General features: G+C 44.5%; 2 protein-coding genes and 1 pseudogene across 3 annotated transcripts; all 3 read right to left on the bottom strand.

Annotated features, from left to right (window-relative positions):
• Nucleotides 1-42: 42 nt before the first annotated feature.
• On the bottom strand, nt 43-2,492 carry LOC120683806 ((+)-neomenthol dehydrogenase-like). Its single transcript, XM_039965895.1, has 5 exons — nt 2,295-2,492; nt 1,952-2,195; nt 1,796-1,870; nt 778-972; nt 43-674 (listed from the first exon to the last, which is right to left on the bottom strand). Exons 1-5 carry the CDS (start codon nt 2,327-2,329, stop codon nt 294-296), a joined length of 930 nt encoding a protein of 309 aa, XP_039821829.1. The 5' UTR covers nt 2,330-2,492; the 3' UTR covers nt 43-293.
• A 7,877-nt stretch (nt 2,493-10,369) lies between these two features.
• On the bottom strand, nt 10,370-12,415 carry LOC120683805 ((+)-neomenthol dehydrogenase-like). 2 transcript variants are annotated; one of them, XM_039965892.1, is made up of 5 exons: nt 12,186-12,415; nt 11,831-12,077; nt 11,643-11,723; nt 11,284-11,478; nt 10,370-10,952 (listed from the first exon to the last, which is right to left on the bottom strand). In XM_039965892.1, the coding sequence occupies exons 1-5, from the start codon at nt 12,221-12,223 to the stop codon at nt 10,572-10,574; spliced, it is 942 nt and encodes a 313-aa protein (XP_039821826.1). In that variant the 5' UTR covers nt 12,224-12,415; the 3' UTR covers nt 10,370-10,571. The 2 variants fall into 2 exon arrangements, with proteins under 2 accessions (XP_039821826.1, XP_039821828.1); XM_039965894.1 differs by having other exon boundaries at nt 10,383-10,952; nt 11,831-12,074; nt 12,186-12,408.
• A 7,883-nt stretch (nt 12,416-20,298) lies between these two features.
• LOC120681238 lies at nt 20,299-22,238 on the bottom strand (annotated as a pseudogene).
• Nucleotides 22,239-23,390: the final 1,152 nt, after the last annotated feature.

The raw sequence follows: 23,390 nt of genomic DNA, 5'->3' as shown, positions 1-23,390 counted from the left end.
TGGGCCTCTAGAAATATCTGCCGGTAAGATTTAACAGCCGACAAAAAAAAACTAACACATCTTCCGTGAATTGTTTACTTGAGTTAAGCTGGAGTAATTCAAAGTAACAAGTACACTTCCGTCGACAAATTAAAGTGCCAACAATTTTGGACTTCGACATGGAGAGGAACTAAAGATCCAGCAGCTTATTTCCGTTGCACGATGATAGCAGGCAGTTGGAGTAGGACGGCGAACAACGGGGCCGGTGCCGAACTGCCGATCGGCCGTGCCCGTGTAGGTGTGCAGTGTGAGCGTCACACGAACGGCGCCTCCTCGCCGTCTTCAAAGAAGGCGCCGGTGACCCCGGCTTCCGGCAGCAGCGCCACCTTCACCACGTTGGCGGCGCCTTCCTCGGGCGTCAGGGGCCCGGAGTGGATGGTCATGTCGGTGTTCACGTAGCCGGGATGCGCGCAGTTGACGCGCAGCTCGGGGTGCCGCCTCGCCAGGATCCTCGAGTACGCGTTCATGGTCACCTTGGACACCTTGTACGCCGAGAAATGCTCCGGCCACCCGCGCGCCTCCAGCTCGCCGGCCTTGAAGTCGTTCAGGAACGTGTCCAGCACCTCGTCCAGCCTCGCCTCGGTGAGCTTCTCGACATCGTTCAGCTCCTGCTTCAGCTCCTCATTGTTGATTAGCTACACCGACCGCGAAAAAAAAGTTCCAGGTGTAACCTCTGTCAGTACGACATACTGTTACTGAATCGTAGGTGTTGCAAAAAGAGCCCAGTTATATTGTTACCCTTAGCAGCCCCCATTCGGATGAGACATTAACGATTCTCCCATCGGATGAGGCTTGCAGCAGCGGCAGTAAGGCTTCGATAACATGCTTGGTACCGTAGTAGTTTGTCTGCAAGCCTTCTCTGGCAGCGTCGTAGGTCCCCCGGACAACACTGGTCAGCCACTCAATCCTCTGACGCTTATCCATGCCACTGAACTGTCGAGCGCATGCGCATGCAACCAATTTTTTTTTAAAAAAAACTGTGGTTAAAGTTCAGATGGCTTCACGGAGGTTTTATGTTGGTGAAGATACAGGGATTTCTTCCAGTAGGATTGGTTTTATACTTAGCATCAGACGTTAAGCAGCGTTATTTTTTAGGGAAAAGTTCGATTTACACTATCAAATTATTGCAAAAATCTAATTTTCAACCAACTACAAAACCGGATAACAGAGGACATCCGACTTGAAACCGGGCAAATTTAGCCCATTAGGTGGTTTCGAAGATGGTTTTTCATTTTGTGAGAATTGAAAATATTCAAATTTAAACTAAAAAATTATAAGTAATTCATTTTAAGTAAAAAATACAAAGTGGGTATCGATAATTTTATAAAATGTAACCTATTTATGGGCATGGTACTTGTCAAAAATTCAAATCTATTTTTTATATTCATAATATTTGTTGCTTGCAGTTATACTTATACCTATTATTTTTGAATAAGTAAGATTCAAATAGAGCAATAATAGATAGGTTACATTTTGAGAAAAAATTTGGTAGTAGTTTCATATTTTTTCGATTTAAAATGGATTAGTTTTGATTTTTTAGATATAATTAGAATTTTTATATTTTTTTTAAAAATATAAAACCGCATTTGAAACCTTCAAGGGTCAAAATTGCTCAATTTTAATAGTTGGGTGGTCTCTATTATTCGGTTTTATAGTTGAATGTTTAAAATCAAACTTTTGCGATAGTTTAATGGTGTAAATTGGACTTTTTCTTGTTCTTTTTAATCCCCTAACAAGCTGAGGATGTAAAGCTCACCTTTTCCTCGCTGGTCGGTGAACTATCAAAAGGATCTAGGAGGTACTCAACACCAACGATTGCAGCATTATTTATCTACAGAGTGAGTTCAGAGTCTTGTCAGTCCCTGGCCATATATCTAACTCTATCTACTAGGAGTTTGAAAATCCAACGCACAAGGATGTCAAGCTTCCCGAAACGAGCCTTCAAGAAATCAGCCAACCGAGCGATGCTCGGAGCGTCGGTGATGTCCAGCTGATGGAACATGACATCGGAGAGCCCTGCTTCTCTGAGCTTCTCCACGGCGGCTGCGCCCCTCGTCTCGTCCCTGGCCGTCAAGACGACGGTGACGCCGGCGCCGGCGAGCTGCCGGCACACCTCCAGCCCGATCCCTTTGTTCCCGCCGGTGACCACCGCAATCCTGCCAAGGGTCAAACATGAGCAGATCGTAGGTTATTTTCATATACCGGATGAAACTACTTTAAAACGAATTAAAACCGCATGGAGGTATGGCACGTACCTTGCGTTGGGGGGATTGGGGATAGCGCCCTCCATCTCTGTGACCTTCACTGCAAGCTCGAGCGAAAGGAGAGCGCCCAGGAAATGGCGTAGTACGGCAGATGCTGACGGTGATCACACGTTGTGATGGATATTTGGCGCGCCAGCAGCTCTGCACAGCCTTTGTGCGGTTTTCGTTCGGTCATCTGTCCGCGCTCATTGAATGGGAAGTTTTTGGCGAGTCGATGCGTATTTCTGGGCCTAGTCCTAATCAAGTATTCAAGTGGTCCGCTTCAAGTTGGGCCCCGTGTGCACTTCTGGCTACTTCTGCAATCTTGGCCTCCAGTTTCCGCATCTGACCGCTGGAATTACGTGCTACACTGACTATGGTAAGATATTTGTTTAGTCTGTTATTGGCTTTAAACTAGTAGCCCTCTAGTAAGTACTACCTCCATCCTAAAATATAACAACTTTTGAACTTGATAAAATCAAATATTTTCATATTTAACTGATAGTATTTTTAAAATAATTAGTTTTGAATAGAAAAGTTTTTAATAGAAATTAACTGATATCATTTTTATGTTATCAATCTTTATATTTTTTTTACTATCCGCAGTCAAAGTTTAAAAGGTTCAACTTGAAAAAAGAATCTAAATATAGCTATATAATTCTCGAATGGAGGGAGTAATTGTGTTCTGAGGTTGTTAATTGTGTCAACTGGTTTAAAATTTAACTCATGAGCGGCTATTGTAGTTCCAAAGCACTGAAAAATTTCTCAAACTTTAATCTTATAGTACTCCCATCAGTCAAAAGATAAAGGATGTTTGAGCTAGGATGCAAAATAAAGGGAGACATCCCCAAAAAGATAGGAGACATCATCAAAACACTAAAGAGTATGGTGAGTCCCTGATCGTCAAGGTCTCACCCGTGATCTAGACATAGCACAAATTTCATCTTCATTGCAATATCATCTTTGCATTCAATCCAGATATATACAATAATCCTACAAACGATCTACTTACCACTTAATATATATTTCTAAAGGCTAATAGTTGGGGGTAGACTAATTTCTTGGAATCATTTAGTGGCGTGTCAATGTCACGTTAACCTTGATAATGAGAGAGATATGTTTGGAACGTTGCTCCGGCGACAAACTAGTATGTACGTACATCACCTTCCCCCACGATATTCCCATGCATAGTTCTTCATACAAGACCGAGGCCTAAAAATCCCAACCATCTTTCATCTCAAACTAAAATAGCTTCTTCCTTGACATTACATCTATCTATCTATCTATCTATCTATCTATCTATATATATCGAAAATAATTGAAAATATTTCTCACCCAAACTGGGTCCGCCGTACCCCTTACGCCGGAGCCACCTGTCAGGGCCAAGGGAGGTGGGAGCGAGTGGAGATCCATAAAAACTACGAGTTGGAGCATGTTTCTGCCAAAATCTTATTAATTTTTTCACTGATACCTCGCTTACCCACCCGTCCTCTCTTTGACTCTTTCCGTCCGCTCTCGCTCGAACTTAGGACTCTCCTCGGTCAAACCGACCCGCAACAGGACTCTCTCTGCCATGAGGGCCTGTACGCCATGGTAGGAGGCAGATCCCAGTGGCCAATACCAAGTGCGAAGGCTGCGGCGAGCAGCACAATGCTCGGAAAGCGGCAGATGGCGAGCGGCTGGTAGCGCGGCGCGTGGAGCTGGCGAGCAATGGTCAAACGTGCGCGGAGGTGAGCAGAGGCAGCGACGGGCACGCGAGAGCGGCGCTGAGGGCCAGCGAGGGGTGAGCATGCAAGCGCGCAGTGCAAAGGGCTGGTGCGCGCTGGATGAAGGCAAGCAGAAGCAGAAGCAGAAGCAAGCTACGGCAACGGCAGCCGTGCAGAGGCTAGCAGACACGCCAAGAAAATTGCTACACACGCCCACAAAAAAAAATACTTTTTTTGTCTTTTGCATCAAACTCGGATGGTGGTGAAACCAAGAAGACTGATAGTGGATCCAAGCTGCGTGTGCTTGGGAGGGCAGTAGATGTTCCTATACACATACACTAGATCTTTCTAAATTATTTCTTCTTGCACAATGTGGTTGATTCTCTCAATAAACTATTAATAAATTAAATCTAATTAATTTCTTAAATTACACACCCCACACTGGATCCGTCTGCCAGTTGCACTTGCAGGTTATCATCATCACACTACGAACATGGTCCGCTAGCCTCGTTGTTTTCCTCGTCGAACACATGCTGTCGTTGAGGGCGCCAAGGCAGTGTTGTAAAATACAATAAACATACAATATAAGTTTAAAATATTTTCTAAATATGTGCTTGCTGCACGTACAATTTACTAGTTGAAGTTAAAGAATGAATGCTAGACCACTTTTTTTTTAAGCGAATCGGTAGAAGACCTGCCTGTTATATTAAAAAGAGGGTGAAAGCCCAATGGGTCAAAACAAAACTGTATAGAGTAAGAAAAAAAGACTCGCAAGAGTTCTAAGAGAACCCAAGTACTTGTCACTGAATGAAAGAAGGCATCTTTATATGCTCAAAGATACGTGCATTTCGCTCTTTCCAAATCTCCCAGAATGTTAACATGATTAGGGACCTTAGACCCTGACATGACAACCCAATTGTCATGGCCATTGTCGACCACCAGGTTTGAACTGAGTCGGCAAGCTCCCAATTCGTCGGGTGCAAGGCTAGGGTAGCTACCCAAGCTGCTAGCTGCATCCAGATGCGCCTTGTGAATCTGCACTCAATGAAGAGATGGTTTCCTATCTCTGGTGTTCTTCGGCAAAGCCGGCACACATGGTTGTGTGGCCATCCTCTTGCACTCAATCTATCCGCCGTCCAAATCCTGTTTCGGATTGCAAGCCAACTGAATAATTAATTTACATCTTGGAGGCACCCACGCTGACCAAATGAGCTCGTTGAAGTTGGTGGCGATGGCCCCTAGGAATTGTGCGTGGTACGTTGAACTTGCTGAGTACTGCTTAGACTCAGTGAACTTCCAGGTGATTTCATCATGTACATCTTGTCTCAGCTGAACTTGCTGCACCACGGTCCAGAGCTGAATGAATTCAACAAAATGGTTGGCCGAGAATGACGGGTGTTGGAGGACGATGTCACTGATCCATGTGTTGTTAGTCGGAGCCTCATCCAACATTATATCCTTCCTTCTAGAGATTTTGAAAATGGATGGCGCAATGTCTCTTGGACTTCGTCCCTGGACCCAAGCACAATTCCATAAACCAATTTTCTTCCCTTTGCCAATTGTCATAGTGGTCCCGTCGTCCGCGAATAACAGCAGGTCTATGTTATTGCACGGTAACTCTGTACCAATCCACGGCTTGTCTTCCGGACTCCAAGCTCGCCATAGCCACCATTTGAGGCGTAGGCGCGTAGCGCTCTCGCAAATCTGACGAGATGCAAGGTGCCTAGGCCACCATTCTTCTTCGATCGCACTGCTCTTACTCAATTCACCTTGCATTTACTGCCCGTAAGTTCGTCTGTGCCCACCCATAAAAATCGCTTGAGCTTTGCATCAATATGTTTTAAGATTGCCTTTGGAGCCCGAAGTGCCGACAAAAAATAAATGGCCTGAGACGTGAGAGCTGATTTAACCAATGTTAGACGTCCAGCATAATTCAGATTTCGGCCATTCCATCTATTTAACTTTGCAGCTGTTTTGTCCACTAGAGTCTGAAAATCAACCCGCCGTAGCCAGCCCATCGTGAGGGGTAAACCCAAATACTTGATTGGAAAGCGTGTCTTCCTCGCAGGTAGGTCGGCAATGATATCACTGATGTCAAGCCCACCACAGCAGATCGGCACCACCGTGGACTTGAGGAAGTTTGTTTTCAGTCCAGTTACATCTCCAAACATAGTGAGAAGATGCGCAAGAGATTTTACGAGGACCAATGGTGGTTATTTTTGGATGATGAGTGATTGATAACATTGAGTAGATTTGGTGTATCTTTTGACTCATGATGTGCAGGCATTGGATGTGATGTGCCGGTCGACGGCATCTGGTGAAGGTCAAGTGAAAGGTTCATGCTGATGGACCAAGGACGGTGAAGGGTGAATGCGAATAGGCTTGGGCCGAGGGACCCGAGGAGTCCGGGTGGAGTCGTGGGCGGTCCACGTGGTGCATGAAAGAGCAAGAGTACAAGATGATGAAAACAACGTCGGCCAAGTCAAGAATGAAGGCGATGGCAAAGTTTGAGCAGACTGCCCATGCGGCGGGAGCGCGAAAGATCTTGAAGGCGTCGGGGCATTTGGCAGGAGGTCGGACACGCGTCGACATCAGAGGTGGCATATTTACTGGTTTGGGCCTCAAAACCAGGTGGAGGGAGGTTTACCGGTTTGTACCTCAAAACCAGAGGCGCGTCCGGTGTGACCGGACGGTGGTTGCGGAGGGCATGCGGTGTCATCGCGAAGCTTGCATCCAGACGAAGCGAAGTCGTGAAGGCGGCGTGTCCGTCCGGTACTTCAAAAAAAGTTGGACGGTTTAACCCCTGTGGGATATTTAGGTTGTATACTTAATGAAGGGGCATTTTGGTCATTTGCTAGAGCGTCTATATATAGTGGGATGATTGAGGGAAGACAACCTCTTTGCACCTCTCATCTCTCATTTGGAGATCCTCTCATTTGTGTTAATGAGAGTTAGGGTTTGAGATAGTATAGCTTTTTGATTTGAGTTTTTTTTCATTCTAGCCTTGATTGTTGCTTTAAGTGGCTTGTAACCGAATATCGCGAAGCAATTCAAAGATCAATCTTGTGTCAAATCTTCCATTCTCGTGCGGCTTTTTTTATGCATTTTTGGGTATTTTTTATTCGATTTCGAGTCGTAAGTTTTACTTGATCTTTTCGTAATTTTTTTGTCTATTAATTCTTGAAGTTGCGGATCTTGACTGGAGTTTCGTTTTGTTTCGTTGTGATTTGACCGAGTATTTTTGAAGTTAAGTTTTGTATCTCGTGCTTGCTCTCTTCCCGATTTCACTCTGTTCTCGGTTCTACTTTGAGATTCTTGAAGCAGAGGGCGCTGCACACGAGTTTTTTTTCTTTTTCTTTTTTTTGAGCATGGCGCTGCATGCGAGTTCTGCGGGGCGGCGCGCTTATCAGGCGGATGTGCGCGCAGGCGAGCTGCAGGCCGGCGGTGGCGGCCGAGGGACTCGAACGCTCGCTCGACCAGTGCGGCAGGGTGGGTTTTTCATTTTTATATTAAAAAAATAAAATTTCAAAAATATATGTCGAATAGAGAAATTTTCAAAAATGGGTGTCTGTCGCCCCCTAATGGGCGACAGGACCTAAATATAAAAAAAATTTACATTTAGGTCCTGGCGCCCAGGGCGCATTAAACAGTGAACTTGTAAAATCGATATAAAATCGTAGAAAAATCAGAAAAATACAAACTCAACTGTTTTGGATTATATGAAATAATATCTACAACTTTTGTTACATAAAGTTTTTTATTTGATCAATGTATATAAATCAAGAAAAATAGTTCTTGTACCTAGAAAAATCTGAAATAATTCATTTGGTCTAGTTGTGATTATATAAAATTTACCAAACTTTTTTTATAGCTCTTAGGAAATAAAATAATGGCACTGTAAAAGTTATGGCTTTTAATACTCAGTATAGCAGCATGGATAAATAACCCATTTAAACTAGACATATTGCAAGATCTAATTTAAAAACTTATTCTAGAAATGTTTTCTGGGCCTACCAATTTTGTACAAGCCTATGCTCACCATATGAAACACTCTGGCCAAATATGACATGCATCCAAATGATGGATCTTGAGATTTAAATAAAAATGCATTAAACTGGTATTTAAAATAGAGCAAGATACATTGATTAAATGAAAAACTTTATGTAACAAAAGTTGTAGATATTGTTTCATAGAATCCAGATCAGTTGAGTTTGTATTTTTTTTGATTTTTATACTATTTTATATCGATTTTAAAAGTTCACTGTTTAATGCGCCCTGGCGCCAGGACCTAAATGTAAAAAAAATTTAGATTTAGGCGCTATCGCCCACTGGATGGGCGACATGCACCCATTTTTAAAATTTTTCCTATTCGACATATATTTTTAAAATTTTATTTTTTTTAAATATAAAAATGAAAAAAGCGCGTGCGGCAGGAGCAAGCAGGCCTGCAGGCCGGCTCGGAGGGGTGACGCGGCCCACGCGGCAAGCGCTGGCTCGGCCCAGCACCCAGGCGCATGGGGCGGGAGCAGCCAGCAGGCCGGCGACACAGCCAGCCCAAGGCAGCTATCAGGCCAGCTGCAACAGAGGCACATGGGCCAACCAGCAAGGAGCAGGCCAACAGCACTGGACAAATTCGGTTTGCATATTCGCTTTGCACTTATTATTTAATTCCTTGCTTCCTTAGTTAAAATAGTTGATTAGCTTTTGTTCCTGCTTTTATCTCTAAGGTAATTTTCATGCTTAGTTAATTAAATTTTATTTTTGCTAATATTTGTTAGTTTAGCTTATGTTATAATTAGCTTTTTGTGGTTAGTCTTTGCATAGCTAAGAGGACTTTTTTTAATGATTTGTTCTAATCATTTTGCTGAGACTCTTGATCGGCTCTTTAGTTAAACTTTACTTTCTCTTGATTTTGAGCTATGCTAATCATTGTTGTATCATCGCATGCTTGATTTAGTGAAGCTGATAGTGTTGCTCGAGTAGATTGCTTTGAGTTCACTTCCGCTTAGTCTCTAGCTTTCAGCGTTTTGATTAATTTTTGTTTCCGCTTTGCGCAGCTTTTCCTATCATTTCTAGGATGATCATGTCACTAGTTGACTTGTGACATCTTTGCGATTAGAAGAGATGTGTTTTAGGTAGTGAATAGGAGTCAGTTTTACTGAGAAGATTTTTGGCCCCCATTCACCTCCCTCGAGTTACCTGTTCCGGTCCCACACTTCACCTCCTGTCTCATTGGCGCTAGAAATAGAGCAGCATCATAGAAATTCGTATGCTTGGTGTTCAGCCGCTAATTTGTGCTGAGGATCCCTCTTTCGGTGGCTTTGTGAAGCAGCTGCTGTAGAGAGTCACTGGCGCAGTGACAAACAATAAAGATGAATGTGGATCTCCCTGCCGCAATCCGCGGCTGTGACGGATTGGCTGATTGGGTACACCATTGAGGAGGACTCGTGAGTAGGAAGTAGACGGGAGTAGAGCTATCATCTCCCGCCATCGCTCGCCATCGTTCTGGAAAACTCATGTGTCACATCAAAATTAGGAGGTATTCCCAGCGTACAGAGTCAAAAGCTTTTGCAACATCCAACTTAATAAGAAAGACTGTCGATGTGTCCGGTTCCTATGGAAGAGCCTAGCTGAATTTCTAATCTTGAGGAAATTGTTAAGGATACTTCTCTTTTTTTTTATGAAAGCACTTTGATTTGTCGAGACGATGGTACGTATTCATGTGAGGAGCAAGTCGCAAAGCTAGAGCTTTTGTGATTATCTTGACAAATGAGTGAACGGGACTATTTGGTCGAAAGTCTCTGCAATTTCTACGGCTCCATGTTTCTTTCGGAGCAGGACAATATTAGCTGAGTGTGTGTTTAGTTGGTGAAAAAGTTTGGGTTTTGGTACTGTAGCACATTTCGTTATTACTTGACAAATAATATCTAATTATGGACTAATTAAACTTAAAACATTCAGCTCGTGCTAATCAGTTAGACTGTGTAATTAGTTATTTTTTCAACTGCATTCAATGCTCAATGTATGTGTCCGAAGATTCAATGTGACGTGTACTGTGTAAATTTTTTGGAAACTAATCAAGGCCTGATAATTTATAGATTTGAGCAGCGCAAGGAGTGAAAAGAGTTTGCAACAGCAATGAAGTCTTCATTTATGATGCCCCAACAAGATTTCAGGAATGCTCTAGTGAAACTGTCCGGACTTGGAGCCTTATCGGTTGGAATTAAGGTCTTGTTTAGATTCCCTTAAAAAAATTTACACTCCATCACATAAAAAGAAATTTTACCATTTAGAAGTATTAAATAAAATCTGCTTACAAAATATTCTATACAAATGAGTTATAGATCGCGAGACGAATCTACGAACCTATTTGATATATAATCTGCAACAGTGATGCTATAGTAACCATTCACTAATTATATGTTAATTAGTCTCATAAAATTCATCTCGCGATTTACAGGTCTCATAAAATTCATCTCGCGATTTACAATCCATCCATGTAAAAAGTATTATAATTAGATTTTATTTAATACAGACGAGGTGCAGCTGCAAGCAGCCTTCAACGTGCCATGCCGGGCCAACATCAGACGAACGACGACTCCTCGAAGTTTTCAAAGAACGCGCCGGTCACGCCGCCCTCCGGCAGCAGCGCCGCCGCCGCCACCCTGCTCCCGCCTTCCTCGGGTGTCAGCAACCCCGAGTGTATGGTCATGTCGGTTCTAACATAGCCAGGGTGCACGCAGTTGACGCACAGCTCGGGGTGCTCCCTCGCCAGGATCCTCGAGTAGGCGTTCATGGCCGCCTTGGCAACCTTGTACGCGGAGAAGTATTTCGGCCAGCCGCGCGAATCCACCGCGTCGGCCTCGAAATCTTCTAGGAACATGTCCAGCAGCTCATCCAGCCTCTCCTGGGTGAGGCTATCAATGTCGTTTAGCTCCCGCTTTAGCTCCTCGTTTCTGAAAAGCTGCAGGTATATTGGGAAGAACTGTTGTTACCATCTCATGTTTTGATTTGGATGGAAGTTTGTTTTGCAACTTGCATGAACCTCTACCTGCTATCCCATTTAGGCAAAGGGAGTGTCATACTTATCTGTTGACAGATTTTATATGATTAAATCTGTTAGATTTTTTTATACAGGCAAGCTTCCTAAAGTATGATCAAACGTATAGAAATTTGATAGATCTGGTACCCAAAAAAAATGTATCAACAGATAAATAGCAAAAAAATCTTCTGCAAAAGATCACATGACCCTATACTATTTCATACTCCGATCCGTAGTGGTTAGAAGATCTTACCCTTAGCTGACCGAAGTGGGAGGAGACGTTAACGATCCTTCCATCGGAGGAGGCTTTCAGCAGAGGCAGACAGGCCTCGATCACTTGCTTTGTGCCGTAGTAGTTTGTCTGCAGACCTTTCCTTGCAGTGTCGTAAGTCTCCCGGCTGTTTTCCCACAACCATCCCAGCCTCTGATCCATATCCATGTCACTGAGCTGGTGCACGCATCAATCCAAAAGAAAAAAAAAAGCTACTTCAGTTTGGCGTACGCACAAGGCAACTCTGCACTGGAGGAGATGCATGCACTGATTTCCTCCTGCAACACCATTTGACGACACGCCCCTTCTCGAATCTCAATAGCCGGAGAAGAAAAACTAACCTTTTCCTTTTCCTTGCTCGTTACTGATCCATAGTCCGTGTCATGAACATACTCAACCGCACCAAGTGCTGCATTATTTACCTAGAAAAAAAAATACAGCAACCACATCAACCTGTCAGCAGCTATCTGACGATACGACGATACCACAACAATCAGAAGATATAGCTCATAGACGGCATAATAATCACCAGGATGTCCAGCTTCCCAAAACGGGTCTCCAGGAAATCAGCCAGTCGAGCGATGCTCGGAGCATCGGTGATGTCCAGTTGATGGAAAAGGACGTCGGGGAGCCCCAGCTCCCTGAGCTTCTCAACGGCCGCCGCGCCCCTCGCCTCGTCCCTGGCCGTCAAGACGACGGTGACGCCGGCGCCGGCGAGCTGCCGGCACACCTCCAGCCCGATCCCTTTGTTCCCGCCGGTGACCACGGCGACCCTGCTGCAACCGCAACCACGAATAGCGTCCTACGCCTTACTTAGCGGCAGCTCCAATCCTGATTCATCGACCAATGCAATGCTAATAGAGTTCATAGGTTACGGGACGTACCTGCTAGTGTTCGCCGGACTGGAGATGGCGCCCACCATGATCGCACGCCGCGAGCTCGAGCAGCACGGAGAGGATACGTCTCGGCGGTCTCGCCCTGGTGCTGGTGGATGCTCCACAACTGAATGGAGAGAAAAACTTGCAACCGCGTTATCGCGCGACTGGTCGGGTAGAAGCGCAGCGCGCGACCCCCTCACCCCTCTCCCAGCGCAGCAACATGTGCGAGAGAGATGCGCTGTATCCACGAAATAAAATGCTTTTCAACATCATAGACGTTATTTTTAGTGACATCACCGCTGACATCAGCAATAGTTTTGTTCTATTATTCCCCTCAAATGAGCATTATTATCTCATCGAGCATCCATTTTTATATCCGTTTGCATCGTTGCACTCCTTGCAATATGATTTATGAAATAAGATCCATATTTGATATATTTTAAAATTTTATGCGGCTAGCCGCTTGTATTAAATTTATAATGTTAACTTGTATAACAAACACGTAGCAACTTATATATGTTGTATTTTAGAGAAAAAACTTGCCTTATTTGTCTAGTGGAAAAAAGTATACACGTACATGAAAAAAACTTGCCTTATTTGTCCCGTGGAAAATTTTTTGGCAAAAAAGTTTGGAAACTAAACATGCCCTTAGTGGTATCAATTTATATCAAGGACATGTGACTCCTTTAATGCAGTTACACTCATAGGTACGTAGACAACTTAACAACTTATATAGGAGCAAAGTATCAGATTATGTATAGACAATTTGGTAATTTATGTAGATACTTCGTACATACATATAATGAAGTTAGGTTAAAAAATATTGCTGCAGCAATCTATGTATATATTTGTTGGTAAGTAGAAGGACCGGTAGCACGCTCTAGTCTAAGAGGGGAAGGGGGTGAATTAGGCAAATTAAAAATTTAGACCTATGGCTCCAACTATTTATACAATATTAAACTAAAACATGCTATCTAGATATGCAACTATGATTGTTCTAGTGTGAAACTCCTATCCCAAAAGAGTTTAGCAACCTATAGCCTTTCCTATCAAAAAACTACTTTATGAAAGTAAAGGCACACAAATTGCTAGTATGAAATGCGGAAGCTTAAAGAGAGGGATAGGAGAAAGCAAACTCTTGCTAGTATTAAAATGGCCTTTTTGCTTCATCTCTGGGATCTATTAATGTTCACTTGACACGCGCATTAGTCACATTGATTGCGTTGTTACTCAATCACCAAAATCACAAAATAATGGCTTAACAACTAGGGCTTTTGATTTACTAAAAATTCGCCAAATTTTTCTATAGCATCTAGAAACTAAGGTAAGGCTTCTTTAAAAATTTCAGCTCAATAACACTAGTATATCACCCTGTGAATTTAACTCTATTTAACATAGGCATAAACAAGATATAATGAAACCTATAGCTAGATTTGTCAAAAAGTCCTCAAATTTTAACAGTAAGCTACTCATCTAAATTTCAGTACACTGTCTAAAAATAAGCTAAAGATCATGGGTAGAACTTGAGACACATACAAATGTGGATTAAACTAATATTTAATCTAGAGATAAAACTATTGGTCAAAAGCAAAAGTGGATGTAACAAAAGTTGTACATCTAGTTGCAAGGATTCCAGAAAAGTTGAGCTTGTATTTTTCTGAATTTTCTACAAATTTATATAGATTTTACAAATTTACTAGAAAAACTAGAAAACATATACACAAATTTGCAAAAAGGGCCCTGGGACTTGCACAAAACCCCCTGGAAGATCTTTCCTTCTCGCAGAAAGGCCCTTGGCCGGAACAGAGGGAACAGAAGAGGTGGCGGCGGCCGAAATCCGGCGAAGCTCGTCGCCAGCGGCAAGGGCCGGTGGGGGAGAGGCAGGAGGGGACCTAGGGCTACCTCTGAGTGGTTCGAGTCAAGCTCGGGGTGGTCGAGAGGGGCGGTGCCGCGGAACAGTGGGGCACGACGGCTCACGGCGGTGGGGGTGCTCCGGCGACCGTGGGTGGCCGACGTCGGGTCGAGGAGCTTCCTTGGCTCGAGGGGGAGCTCGGGGGCGGGTCAGTTCGGGCCGAGAGAGGGTGGAGCAAGGGGCTCCGCGTGGAACTGCCTGCGGCAGTGGCAATGGCGGGCGGCGCTCCGGTGAGGGAGAGAGGACGAGGTCGGGCTGGGAGGCTTCTGTGGGTGGTGGGGGACCGATTCCGAGTGTCAGCTAGGGTGGAGGGCGTGGGGAAGTGGGGGCGCGGCGCGGAGGTCTGGGCGGCTGCCATGGCGGCTCTGTTCCGGCGAGGCAGGTGGCCGGGGTGGCTGACTGGAGGCTCAGGGAGGTGGAGTGGGAGGGGGTGAGCGTGCCTGGGTGGTTGGTGAGGGTTGAGGCTGGCTCGGACAGGGAGCTCGGCGTGGAGGTGGCACCAGGCTCGGCAATGGCAGCGGTGGAGGTGCTCAGGCGCGTGCAGGGGAGTGTGGCGGCCATTTTGTAGGCGAGCAGGGAGTGAGATGAGGGGATGGAGATGTCGGTGGCGCGGCATTAAAGGCCCGGGAGGGGGAGCAGGGGCGCGGTCGGGCCTGGTTGTCGTCGACCGGCCGTCGGGGCGTGGCGTGCGCGGGCCGAGCGGAGCATCAGTGATGGCAAGGGCGCGGCGCGTGCTCGACGGGCATCATTTCCGGGTCAGGACACAGCAAGGAGGGAGGCAGTGCTGCAGCGGCGATGGAACGGGGCGAGCAGGCGCGCGTGCTGGCCGCGGCATGATGGCCTGCTCGGCTCTGCTCTCGGGAAGCAGGGAAGCAGAGCAGAGGAGGGAGAAAGGAGGGGGAGAGAGAGAGAGAAGAGAGAGAAAGAGATTTGACCTTAAGTTTTCTCGTAATTTTTCACATGAACTCGAAAATCTCCAAAAACGAAAGTTGTTCAACATTTGAAACTCTACAACATTGGTTTTGAGCAAAATTTCATTTGAGCTATGTTTTAGAAAGTATTTTCAGAGCATCTTTGTTTAAATTTGAAAGATAAATTAAATGTTTGAAAACTGTGGTTTGAAAGACTCGTCATTTTATGTGCAAAATTTCATTTTCTCCCTTTGACTTCAACTACACTTTGGTTTGTCATGACGTTAGTGAGATGCCTATTCAATTTCATATGCAAACTTGCATCAGTTTAAAAGTTATTTAAAGCTTTCGACCTATGCACATATACACATAGACACAGAGACATTCAAGCATTTGTCTCAAAGTTTACTGGTTAATAATGTATGATTTGGTTCTAACAACCCTGGATTAGCTAATTAAATATCTGGGCTGTCACAAGAACTCTTGATTGTGAGTTTCTTTTTGTTCTTCTCATCCGAAAGATTCTTTCTTAGTTGAGAACACTTGTTGGATTTGTAGCCTTTATGATGACACTTTGAGCAAGTTACGGTGGACCCCTTCTCAAGCTTCTTCACCATGTCATCACGGTTATCTTGAGAAGGTTGGACATTGCTCTCTATGCCTTTTTCTTTTAATCTTGCCAAGTCCTTCACGAGCCTTTCAACTTCTTACTTGAGCTCACAATTTTCCTTGGCAATGCGATCATCACATGATTCTACTACAACATTCTCATTGCATTCCTCATTGCAAGGGTTAGAGCAAAATTCATCAATTAAATCATTGCAAGAAGTTAAAGCATCTACCTTAGAAATTGGATTTGTACTAGGGGTAGATTGCTTAGTTTCTAAAGAGTCATTGGTATTATTAATGCTCTCAAATTTTAATTTGAGCTCTTCATGTTCCTTTCTAAGCAATTTGAATTTGCACAACAAATCTTCATAATTTGTAGCAAGAGAAGCATTAAGGTCATTAAGAGCATTAAGGTGTTTAATTTCTTTTGATTGCTTTCTAATGACTCTTTGGTGCTCATGAATTAAGTCAAGAAGATCTTTAATTGAAGGAGAGTCAGAGTCATCATCACTTATATTGCTATCCATACCTTTGGCCATGTGGCACGTGTTGGATGATGATGAAGCTCCCTCGTTGGAGCGGGTGGTGGTGTTCTTGATGGACTCATCACTTAGCTTGAGCTTGAGCTTGATTCACACCATCATCCACCCATGGCTTTTTCTCCTTCTTTTGCTTCTTCTTTTTCTTGACCTTTTTTCTCAATTTTTTGGGGAAACTTAGATGGTGAAATTTTTAACCCTTCCCCGTAGTATTGTGAAGCCATTTCTAAGAGATTCATCCCTGGGATCTATTAATGTTTAGTTGACACGCGCGTTAATCTCATTGATTGCGTTGTTACTCAATCACCAAAATTACAAAACAATGGTTTAATGAGGCCATTTTCCTTACAGTAAGTTTACACATAACTTACTGCATGCTTGATATTGAACTTGCTACTACACATCCATCATAAGTTGGTAGAGTATAAAAACTATCTCAAAACATATCCATTATGCGTCTAGTTTTATAGACCTTGTTGTAATAAATAGATGCAATCCAAATTGAAAATGGATAATTTAGAGAGAAGTTATCACATTTTTAGTTTTATTTAAAAAAAACATTTTTAGTAGACGAAACAACATAAAAAAGAAGTAGATCACGGGAGCCCAGTAGCGCTGAAGGCCATGGTAGGCCGCCTGTGTCGTGCGATTTGTCGCCTACGCGAAGTGACGCGCGCGCCAGCTTTTTTTTTTCTTGTACTCGTGGTGACCGGTGACCACTCACGCTCGTGCCACAACGCCCAACCCCGTGCATGCGTGGCCATCGTGGGCTGCCCCACACAGCCATTGAATTCAAAGTTTGGCAGCCATCCAGCAGCTCCCTTTATGGCAGATCTGTCTTTATTTGAGAACCGGGGGGTATTTTTCCAGCGCCTACCGACCACAACCACAAGGGGAGCCGACCTCGCCAGTCGCCATGGCTATCTGAGGGTCTGACTTTCCTTTCATTTAAGAACACCCATGATCCCAATCAGAAATAAAATCTTAGGCCTGTGTTTAGTTTCCGGATGTGTAAACGCAAAAAAATTTTGCGACGGAATTTTGCTAATTTGAAGTACTAAATGAAGTTTATTTACAAATTTTTTTGCACATATGTGTTGTAAATCGTGAGACGAATCTAATAATGCTAATTAATTTATGATTAATTAATAATTAGCGGATGGTTACTGTAACATCATTGTTGCAAATTATGAATTAGTTAGGCTCATTAGATTCGTCTCGCGCTTTACAGCCCATCTATGTAAAAAAATTTGTAAATAGACTTCATTTAGTACTTCAAATTAGCAAAATTTCTTCGCAAAATTTTGTATTTTTGTGTTTTTGTATTTACGGGGTGGGAACTAAACAGGCCCTTAGTTCATCAATGTTAGCTTCACTTTGCTCTGGTCATCCGGCCACTTCTGGTCCTCTGCCGATCTGAATGCTGGGAACCGCCAAGTCCACAGTCGCAGCATGGGCATAGTAGATGCGTTCATACACAGCCTGTCAAATCGAACGACTATCACATCGTCGTTCGGCACGACGACGACAATTCTTGCAAGTTCTCAAGTCCTACCGGACTTCCCAATCAGCACGGCACGCAACACCGAGTGGTCCGAGTCCAACAGTGAGACCATAAGACCTGGCGCGGACGGCGAGCAGCAACCAGCCGTGCCGTGCCGTGCCGCGCCGAAAGATCTCCGATCGCACGAAAGACGACGCCCTCCTCGCTGCCGTCACAGAACGCAATTTCAGTGCACAGTTATAGAACACAGTTTTCTCTAAAAAAAAGTTATAGAACACAGTTATCGTGACTAAGAGCTAAGTGCTGAATTTTATGGAAGGAAACTCCTCTCTCATAAAATAAAACTTCCTCCTCTCTTCTTGCCATTTTAGCAAAATTGATGATGTAATATAGAATTTAATACTATAAAACTCTCCATTCAACTTACATTGAGACTAGCCTTAGCTTCTGCGAGCAGCACCACACGGACCCGCCTCGGGCTTCAAGAGCCCTGAGTCCTTGGTCATGTCCGTCCTTACTCGGGGTTCACACAATTGATGCGCAGCGCAGGTGCCACTAGCCACGACCCGCGAGTACGCGTTCATGGCCGCCTTAGGCCTTGGCAACCTTGTACGCCGGGAAATCTGCCGTCCAAGCTTGGGCCTCCACCGGTAGCGCGCTGGCGTCCAGGTCCAGCCTCTCCATGGCGACTTGGCGAGGCTGATGTTGTCCTCACTTCTATAGAACAACATGAGGGTTCACTATATTAGCTATAATTTGTTATTTTAATGGGACATGGGCTGCAGCCAGAGGCGGAGCTCCCCGTCATGCAAGCTGCCCCACCTACAAGGGGAGCAGAACCTCCTCTCCAGACACTCCCATGGCATTCCAGACAAGGAGCCTGTGAACTGTTCCTCCGCCGAGCGCCACCAAATCATCTCACTTGGCTGGCTATCTAGCTCACTGCCCCGCAGGTCGCAATCCATCTCGGTCTTCCTCCCCCAATTGCAGCGGCGGCGGCGGCGGCCATCACTGTCTCCACTGCTCGGCCCCGTGTCGGATCGAGGGAGGGGAGCGCAACAGAGTAGGAGGCGGGATGAGCCTCTTCGAGCTCGAACGGTGAGCACGCGTGATCCCCACCTGATTTCCTCTCACCTCCAACTGCTACGTATCTTTTGTTTGTTGCGGGCTTGGGAACTAGGGGGTTCGTTGCCAACGAGCTCAGCAGGGTGAGATATGGTGCTGTTGCTACCAGAATTGGGATCTGGCACAGGGGGTTGTAGGGGAGGGAGATTTCCCCTGCTTGATCTGTTGCTCTAGCTGGGTGCCGCTTCCTTCTGACAGCCCTAATCGGTGCCGCCGCCGGCCGGCCCCCGATGGCCTCACCCCTTCCGATCCCCTACTTTCCCTCCTGCCACGGCTTCGTCCGCTACCTTGCGCTGTGCGCTCGCCACGCCGCCGGTCTGATTCATGGAGGGGGAGGCGGAAGAACAAGAGGGCGGCGGCAGTGGCGTGGACGCTTCTGATGGGTGGGGACGGGGATGTGGAGTGGCGGAGGCGGCAACGTCGAGGATGAACGATAGGTAGGTGTCGGCGTTAGGCAAGGGCAAGTCTGCCCCATCTAAAATTTCTGGCCAGCTATGCCACTGGCTACAACTGGGTGGAAATCTTTTCACACCTTTCTGTTTTGCTCAGTAGGAACAAAATAGCATACAACCACAATCCACCTTGATTTCTAGCCCTGGAAGTTCTCTCCGTCCTCCGTATGTGGCTGCTCGCTAGTCACAACTCATTGGTGTCTCAGCGGAGGGTGCTAGGTAGACTCACATCTCACAATCGGCATTGCGTGAATGCACGACAAGCCGCCGACGGTAAACATGCAGCCGAGATGGATGGCAACATCAAATCCAGTACAGACATAAACCATAGCTGTGATGGCTAATAGCCATCACAGCTATGGTTTATGTCTGTACTTCTTCAATTTAAATATATATAAATATGTTATTATTGATATGGTATGTTCCACAAATATTGTTGATTCAGTTTCGTATAATAGAATAGATATTTTTTTTAAATTAAGCCTAGTCTTTGTAGGAAACCAAGACAAAACTAAAATGAATAAGATATATTGACTTATGCTTCTATTTTTCTTTGTGAATTGTCATTGAATGATTAAATAATATATACCATGACTAGTTAGTGTATATTAACATGGTCAATAAAAAATTAGTGCAAATTGTTAAATTCTTGTACCTACAAATATTAGGAGTTAGTTCGGATCATCTTTAAATTTGTTTCTAGTTCCGCTACTGTCCGGTAACCGCGTTCTCCAAAACCATAAGCAGAATGTAGTGAGTTACTCATACTCCCTCCATTCTAAATTATAGGTCATTCCAAGAATCTTGGAGAGTCAAACCATCTCAAAGTTTGACCAAAATTATAGAGAGAAACACAAAGATTTATGATATCAAATATGTATATTATGAAAATATAGCTAACAAAGAATCTAACGATACTTAGTTGGTATCATAAATATTATTATCTTGTTATATAAATTTGATCAAACTTGAAAATTTTTTACTCTTCAAGATTTTTGTAATGACTTATAATTTGGAATGGAGGGAGTAAATGGGTACATACATTATATACTAATCTACTTGACCAGTTAATTCCATTGGTTTATGGGAAGCGCGCGCAGGATGATGGTCTCGACAGTGATGCCAGGGCCAAAGGCAAAGAGCAGCCCCCACTCCACTCCAGGCCTTCGCCCACAGTTGCCATGGACCTCTCCGCCGACCCAGGGCCGTACCCGCAAATTCGAGGGCCCTGTGCGAAACAATGACTGGGCCCTAATGGCCTAGTGTAGGATCGCGAATACCAAATGATAGCAGTCGGCAAGCGCGATGTGCTGTGTGAAAGCACAAATGTTAGAAGTCACACGTGTGACTGTCAGTTAAATCATCACAAAAGTTCCAATAACTATTTTTTTGTTCCGGAATAATTTCTTTTATTGCTGGAACAATTGTTATTGTTTGAGCAACAAAAAAATTTCCAAAAAAAAGTTTATTCTAGCAACGAAGCATTGAGGGGCCTGATTTATTAGGCCGATTTTAGGTTCAAAACATGGAATCCTGTAGAGGTTGTGGTGCTGTGATAGGTCTACTTGAGATCACACACGTGACCCCGAGTAGCACCCATGTAAAAGGAAGTGACAAGTGATACGCCTACAACGATTTATTTTTTAGGAGCAATTTGGGCCATATTTTGCCACAAATTAGATCAACAATCAACTAAATTAAAGTCTTTACACGACTATATCTAATATATATCTAATATTTTGGGAACCCTTTAATTAAATTTGGGGGGACTGTGCGGTCGCACGGCCCGCACGTGCCTAGATACGGCCTGCGCCGACCTCCGCCGCATCTCCTCCAAGACGATGATAATGCATGAGCTCAGCGTGTTGCCGTGCTGCCTCATCACCTCCCTAGGCGCCTCCAGCTTCTCCTTCTTGAGCCCCAGCCGGCTCTCCAGTCTCCACCATGTCGAGTATCTTCCTCTCACCAGGGTGCACCACCCAGAACACTTCCTCGTTCCAGTCCCTGACCGTGACCCCGGCCTGCTCCAGCGCCGCCCTCACAAGCCGCTCCACGCTGTTGGATATGTGCAGAGGCATCTCGTTGTGCAGAGTGTAAACTATCCCCTCCTCGGACAGCTTGACGACCACCCCTTCCTCAGTTCCCGGTAGGATGTCCTGCGACGCCGACACCATCTCGAACAAGGGTCGCTCACCGTCGGAGGGGGCAGCTCCAACGACGGCCGCACTCGCGGCGTCGCCGAATATGGCTTGCCCGACGAGGTTCCCGATGTGGGTCTCCGAGGGGCCTCGCAGAGCCATGGTGATCACCTCCGAGCACACCACCAGCACCCGGGCACCGGGGTTGTTCTCGGCGAGGTCCTTGGCTAGACGCAGTGCCATGCCGCCGCCGTGGCAGCCGACCTGGTACAGCATGAAGCGCCTGGTGGAGAGCGGGAGGCCGAGGAGCCTGACGACCTCGAAGTCGGCGCCGGGGATGCAACCGCTCACCGTCGAGCAGAAGACGAGGTGCGTGATGCCGGACGCCTGCCGGCCCCAGTCGCCGATGGCGCGCCGTGCTGCTTTCGCGCCGAGCAGGGGCACGGTGGCGTCGGCGAGATCCTGGCGCAGGTTGAGTGACTGAGACCTGTACGCGGTGATGCAGGGGTCGTTGTGCCTCAGCAGGTCGTCCGACATGTACACATGTCGCTTCTCGATCATTGTCTTCTCGCCTGCGTACTCTCAGGTCAATAATTTGCATCGTATCTTCTAATAGGATACACAGAATGAGATGTAAAATTGAAGCACTTATAAGAGTCAACTAAAATTGTGCTAGATGTGCTTACAGATGTTTTTAAACTTGGCCTTTAGATCCACCATGTGATTGCTGTTTGTTATCCCAAAATAGTAATCTGGGAAGGAGTCCTGCGGCCACACATGCTCTGGAACAGCCACGCCTAATCCCAATATGCTTGCTCGGCTACCGATGGGAGAAGTAGCTAGAATATTAGGCGACATACTCCGAGATCACTGAGGAGTGCACTTAGCAATCAAAACGGGGCGGGAAGCCTTGTTTTGTTTCTATGTGCGAGTACAAAATTGCTGATGGAATGCAGCAGCAGCATGCAGAAAGTACACATATATATAGGCACAAAGCTAAGGATATTCCCATTAAATTTTATCATGCATGCTATATGAGCGTTACATAGGTTTCTTTTCTAAATTTTGTGAGAAGATAATGGGATAGATTTGCTTCAGTTGTCATGTTTTTCTCAAGCCTACTCCATCCTGAAATGTAATATTTTATTGGAAAAAGTTCAATTTACTCCCTTCAAGTATAACCAAAGTCTGAATAATTCCCTAAACTATAACTTGGTTGAATTTACCCTCTAAACTATGTCATTTAGTTCATTTACCCCATAATAAAATTTATTATTTTTTGTTTCTCTATACACAAGTTGAATTTTAATTTCAAATTTTGCAGGACAGTAGTGGACATCACATTGCATATTTTAAAAATTATTATAATTTTTTCATCATTTTTTACAGAATTTTGAACTCCAATTATTAATTTATTATTAAATATTCTAACCTATCAAAATAATGGTAATAATTGTGGTGTGTTTTTCTAACATGTGTTATGATGTGTACTATCATCTAGTAAAATTTCAACTTAAAACTCTACATATGCATGGAGAAATGAAAAAGAAAAATTGTATTAGGGGGTCATTTGAAGCAAATGGTATAGTTTGGGGGGTAAAATGAAGCAAACGATAGAGTTATCCAGACTTCAGCTATAGTTGAGGGGAGTAATTTAGATTTTTTTTCTATTTTATTTTATTCTAAGTCAAAGTAGTTTGAGTTTAACCAAATTTATAAAAAAAAATTAGCATCAAACATATCACATTAGTGAAAATATAGTTAATAATATAGTTAATAATATATCATATTAACCTTATTTAGTATTTAAATATTGTCACTCTTTTCTATAATTTTAGTTCAATTTAGAATAAATCAAAATATCTTACATTTTAGGATGAAAATGTAACGGATGGAGTAGCTGTTTGCCTGTTTGAATACATGTATGTGTCCCATCCTCCAAGTTGTTCAATCATCATTGAAAGAGAACAATTTAGAAAGGAAACAGGAGAAAAAAGACACTGTGGGATCGATCTCGTGAT

The sequence above is a fragment of the Panicum virgatum genome, chromosome 7N (assembly GCF_016808335.1).
Source record: "Panicum virgatum strain AP13 chromosome 7N, P.virgatum_v5, whole genome shotgun sequence".
Classification (NCBI taxonomy): Eukaryota; Viridiplantae; Streptophyta; class Magnoliopsida; order Poales; family Poaceae; genus Panicum; species Panicum virgatum.
The sequence above is the reverse complement of the archived record's forward strand: the minus strand, read 5'-3'. Positions and strand labels throughout refer to the sequence as shown.

Excerpts from the sequence above, each read along its gene's own strand:
- LOC120683806 (XM_039965895.1), bottom strand. The coding sequence starts at position 2,329 with ATGGAGGGCGCTATCCCCAATCCCCCCAACGCAAG. Across the intron at positions 1,871-1,951 it reads TCGGGAAGCTTGACATCCTT|ATAAATAATGCTGCAATCGT; the intron begins GTGCGTTGGATT and ends CTCACTCTGTAG. Across the intron at positions 973-1,795 it reads CACCGACCAGCGAGGAAAAG|TTCAGTGGCATGGATAAGCG; the intron begins GTGAGCTTTACA and ends TGCGCTCGACAG.
- LOC120683805 (XM_039965892.1), bottom strand. The coding sequence starts at position 12,223 with ATGGTGGGCGCCATCTCCAGTCCGGCGAACACTAGCAG. Across the intron at positions 12,078-12,185 it reads AGTCCGGCGAACACTAGCAG|CAGGGTCGCCGTGGTCACCG; the intron begins GTACGTCCCGTA and ends TTGCGGTTGCAG. Across the intron at positions 11,479-11,642 it reads CGAGCAAGGAAAAGGAAAAG|CTCAGTGACATGGATATGGA; the intron begins GTTAGTTTTTCT and ends TGCGTGCACCAG.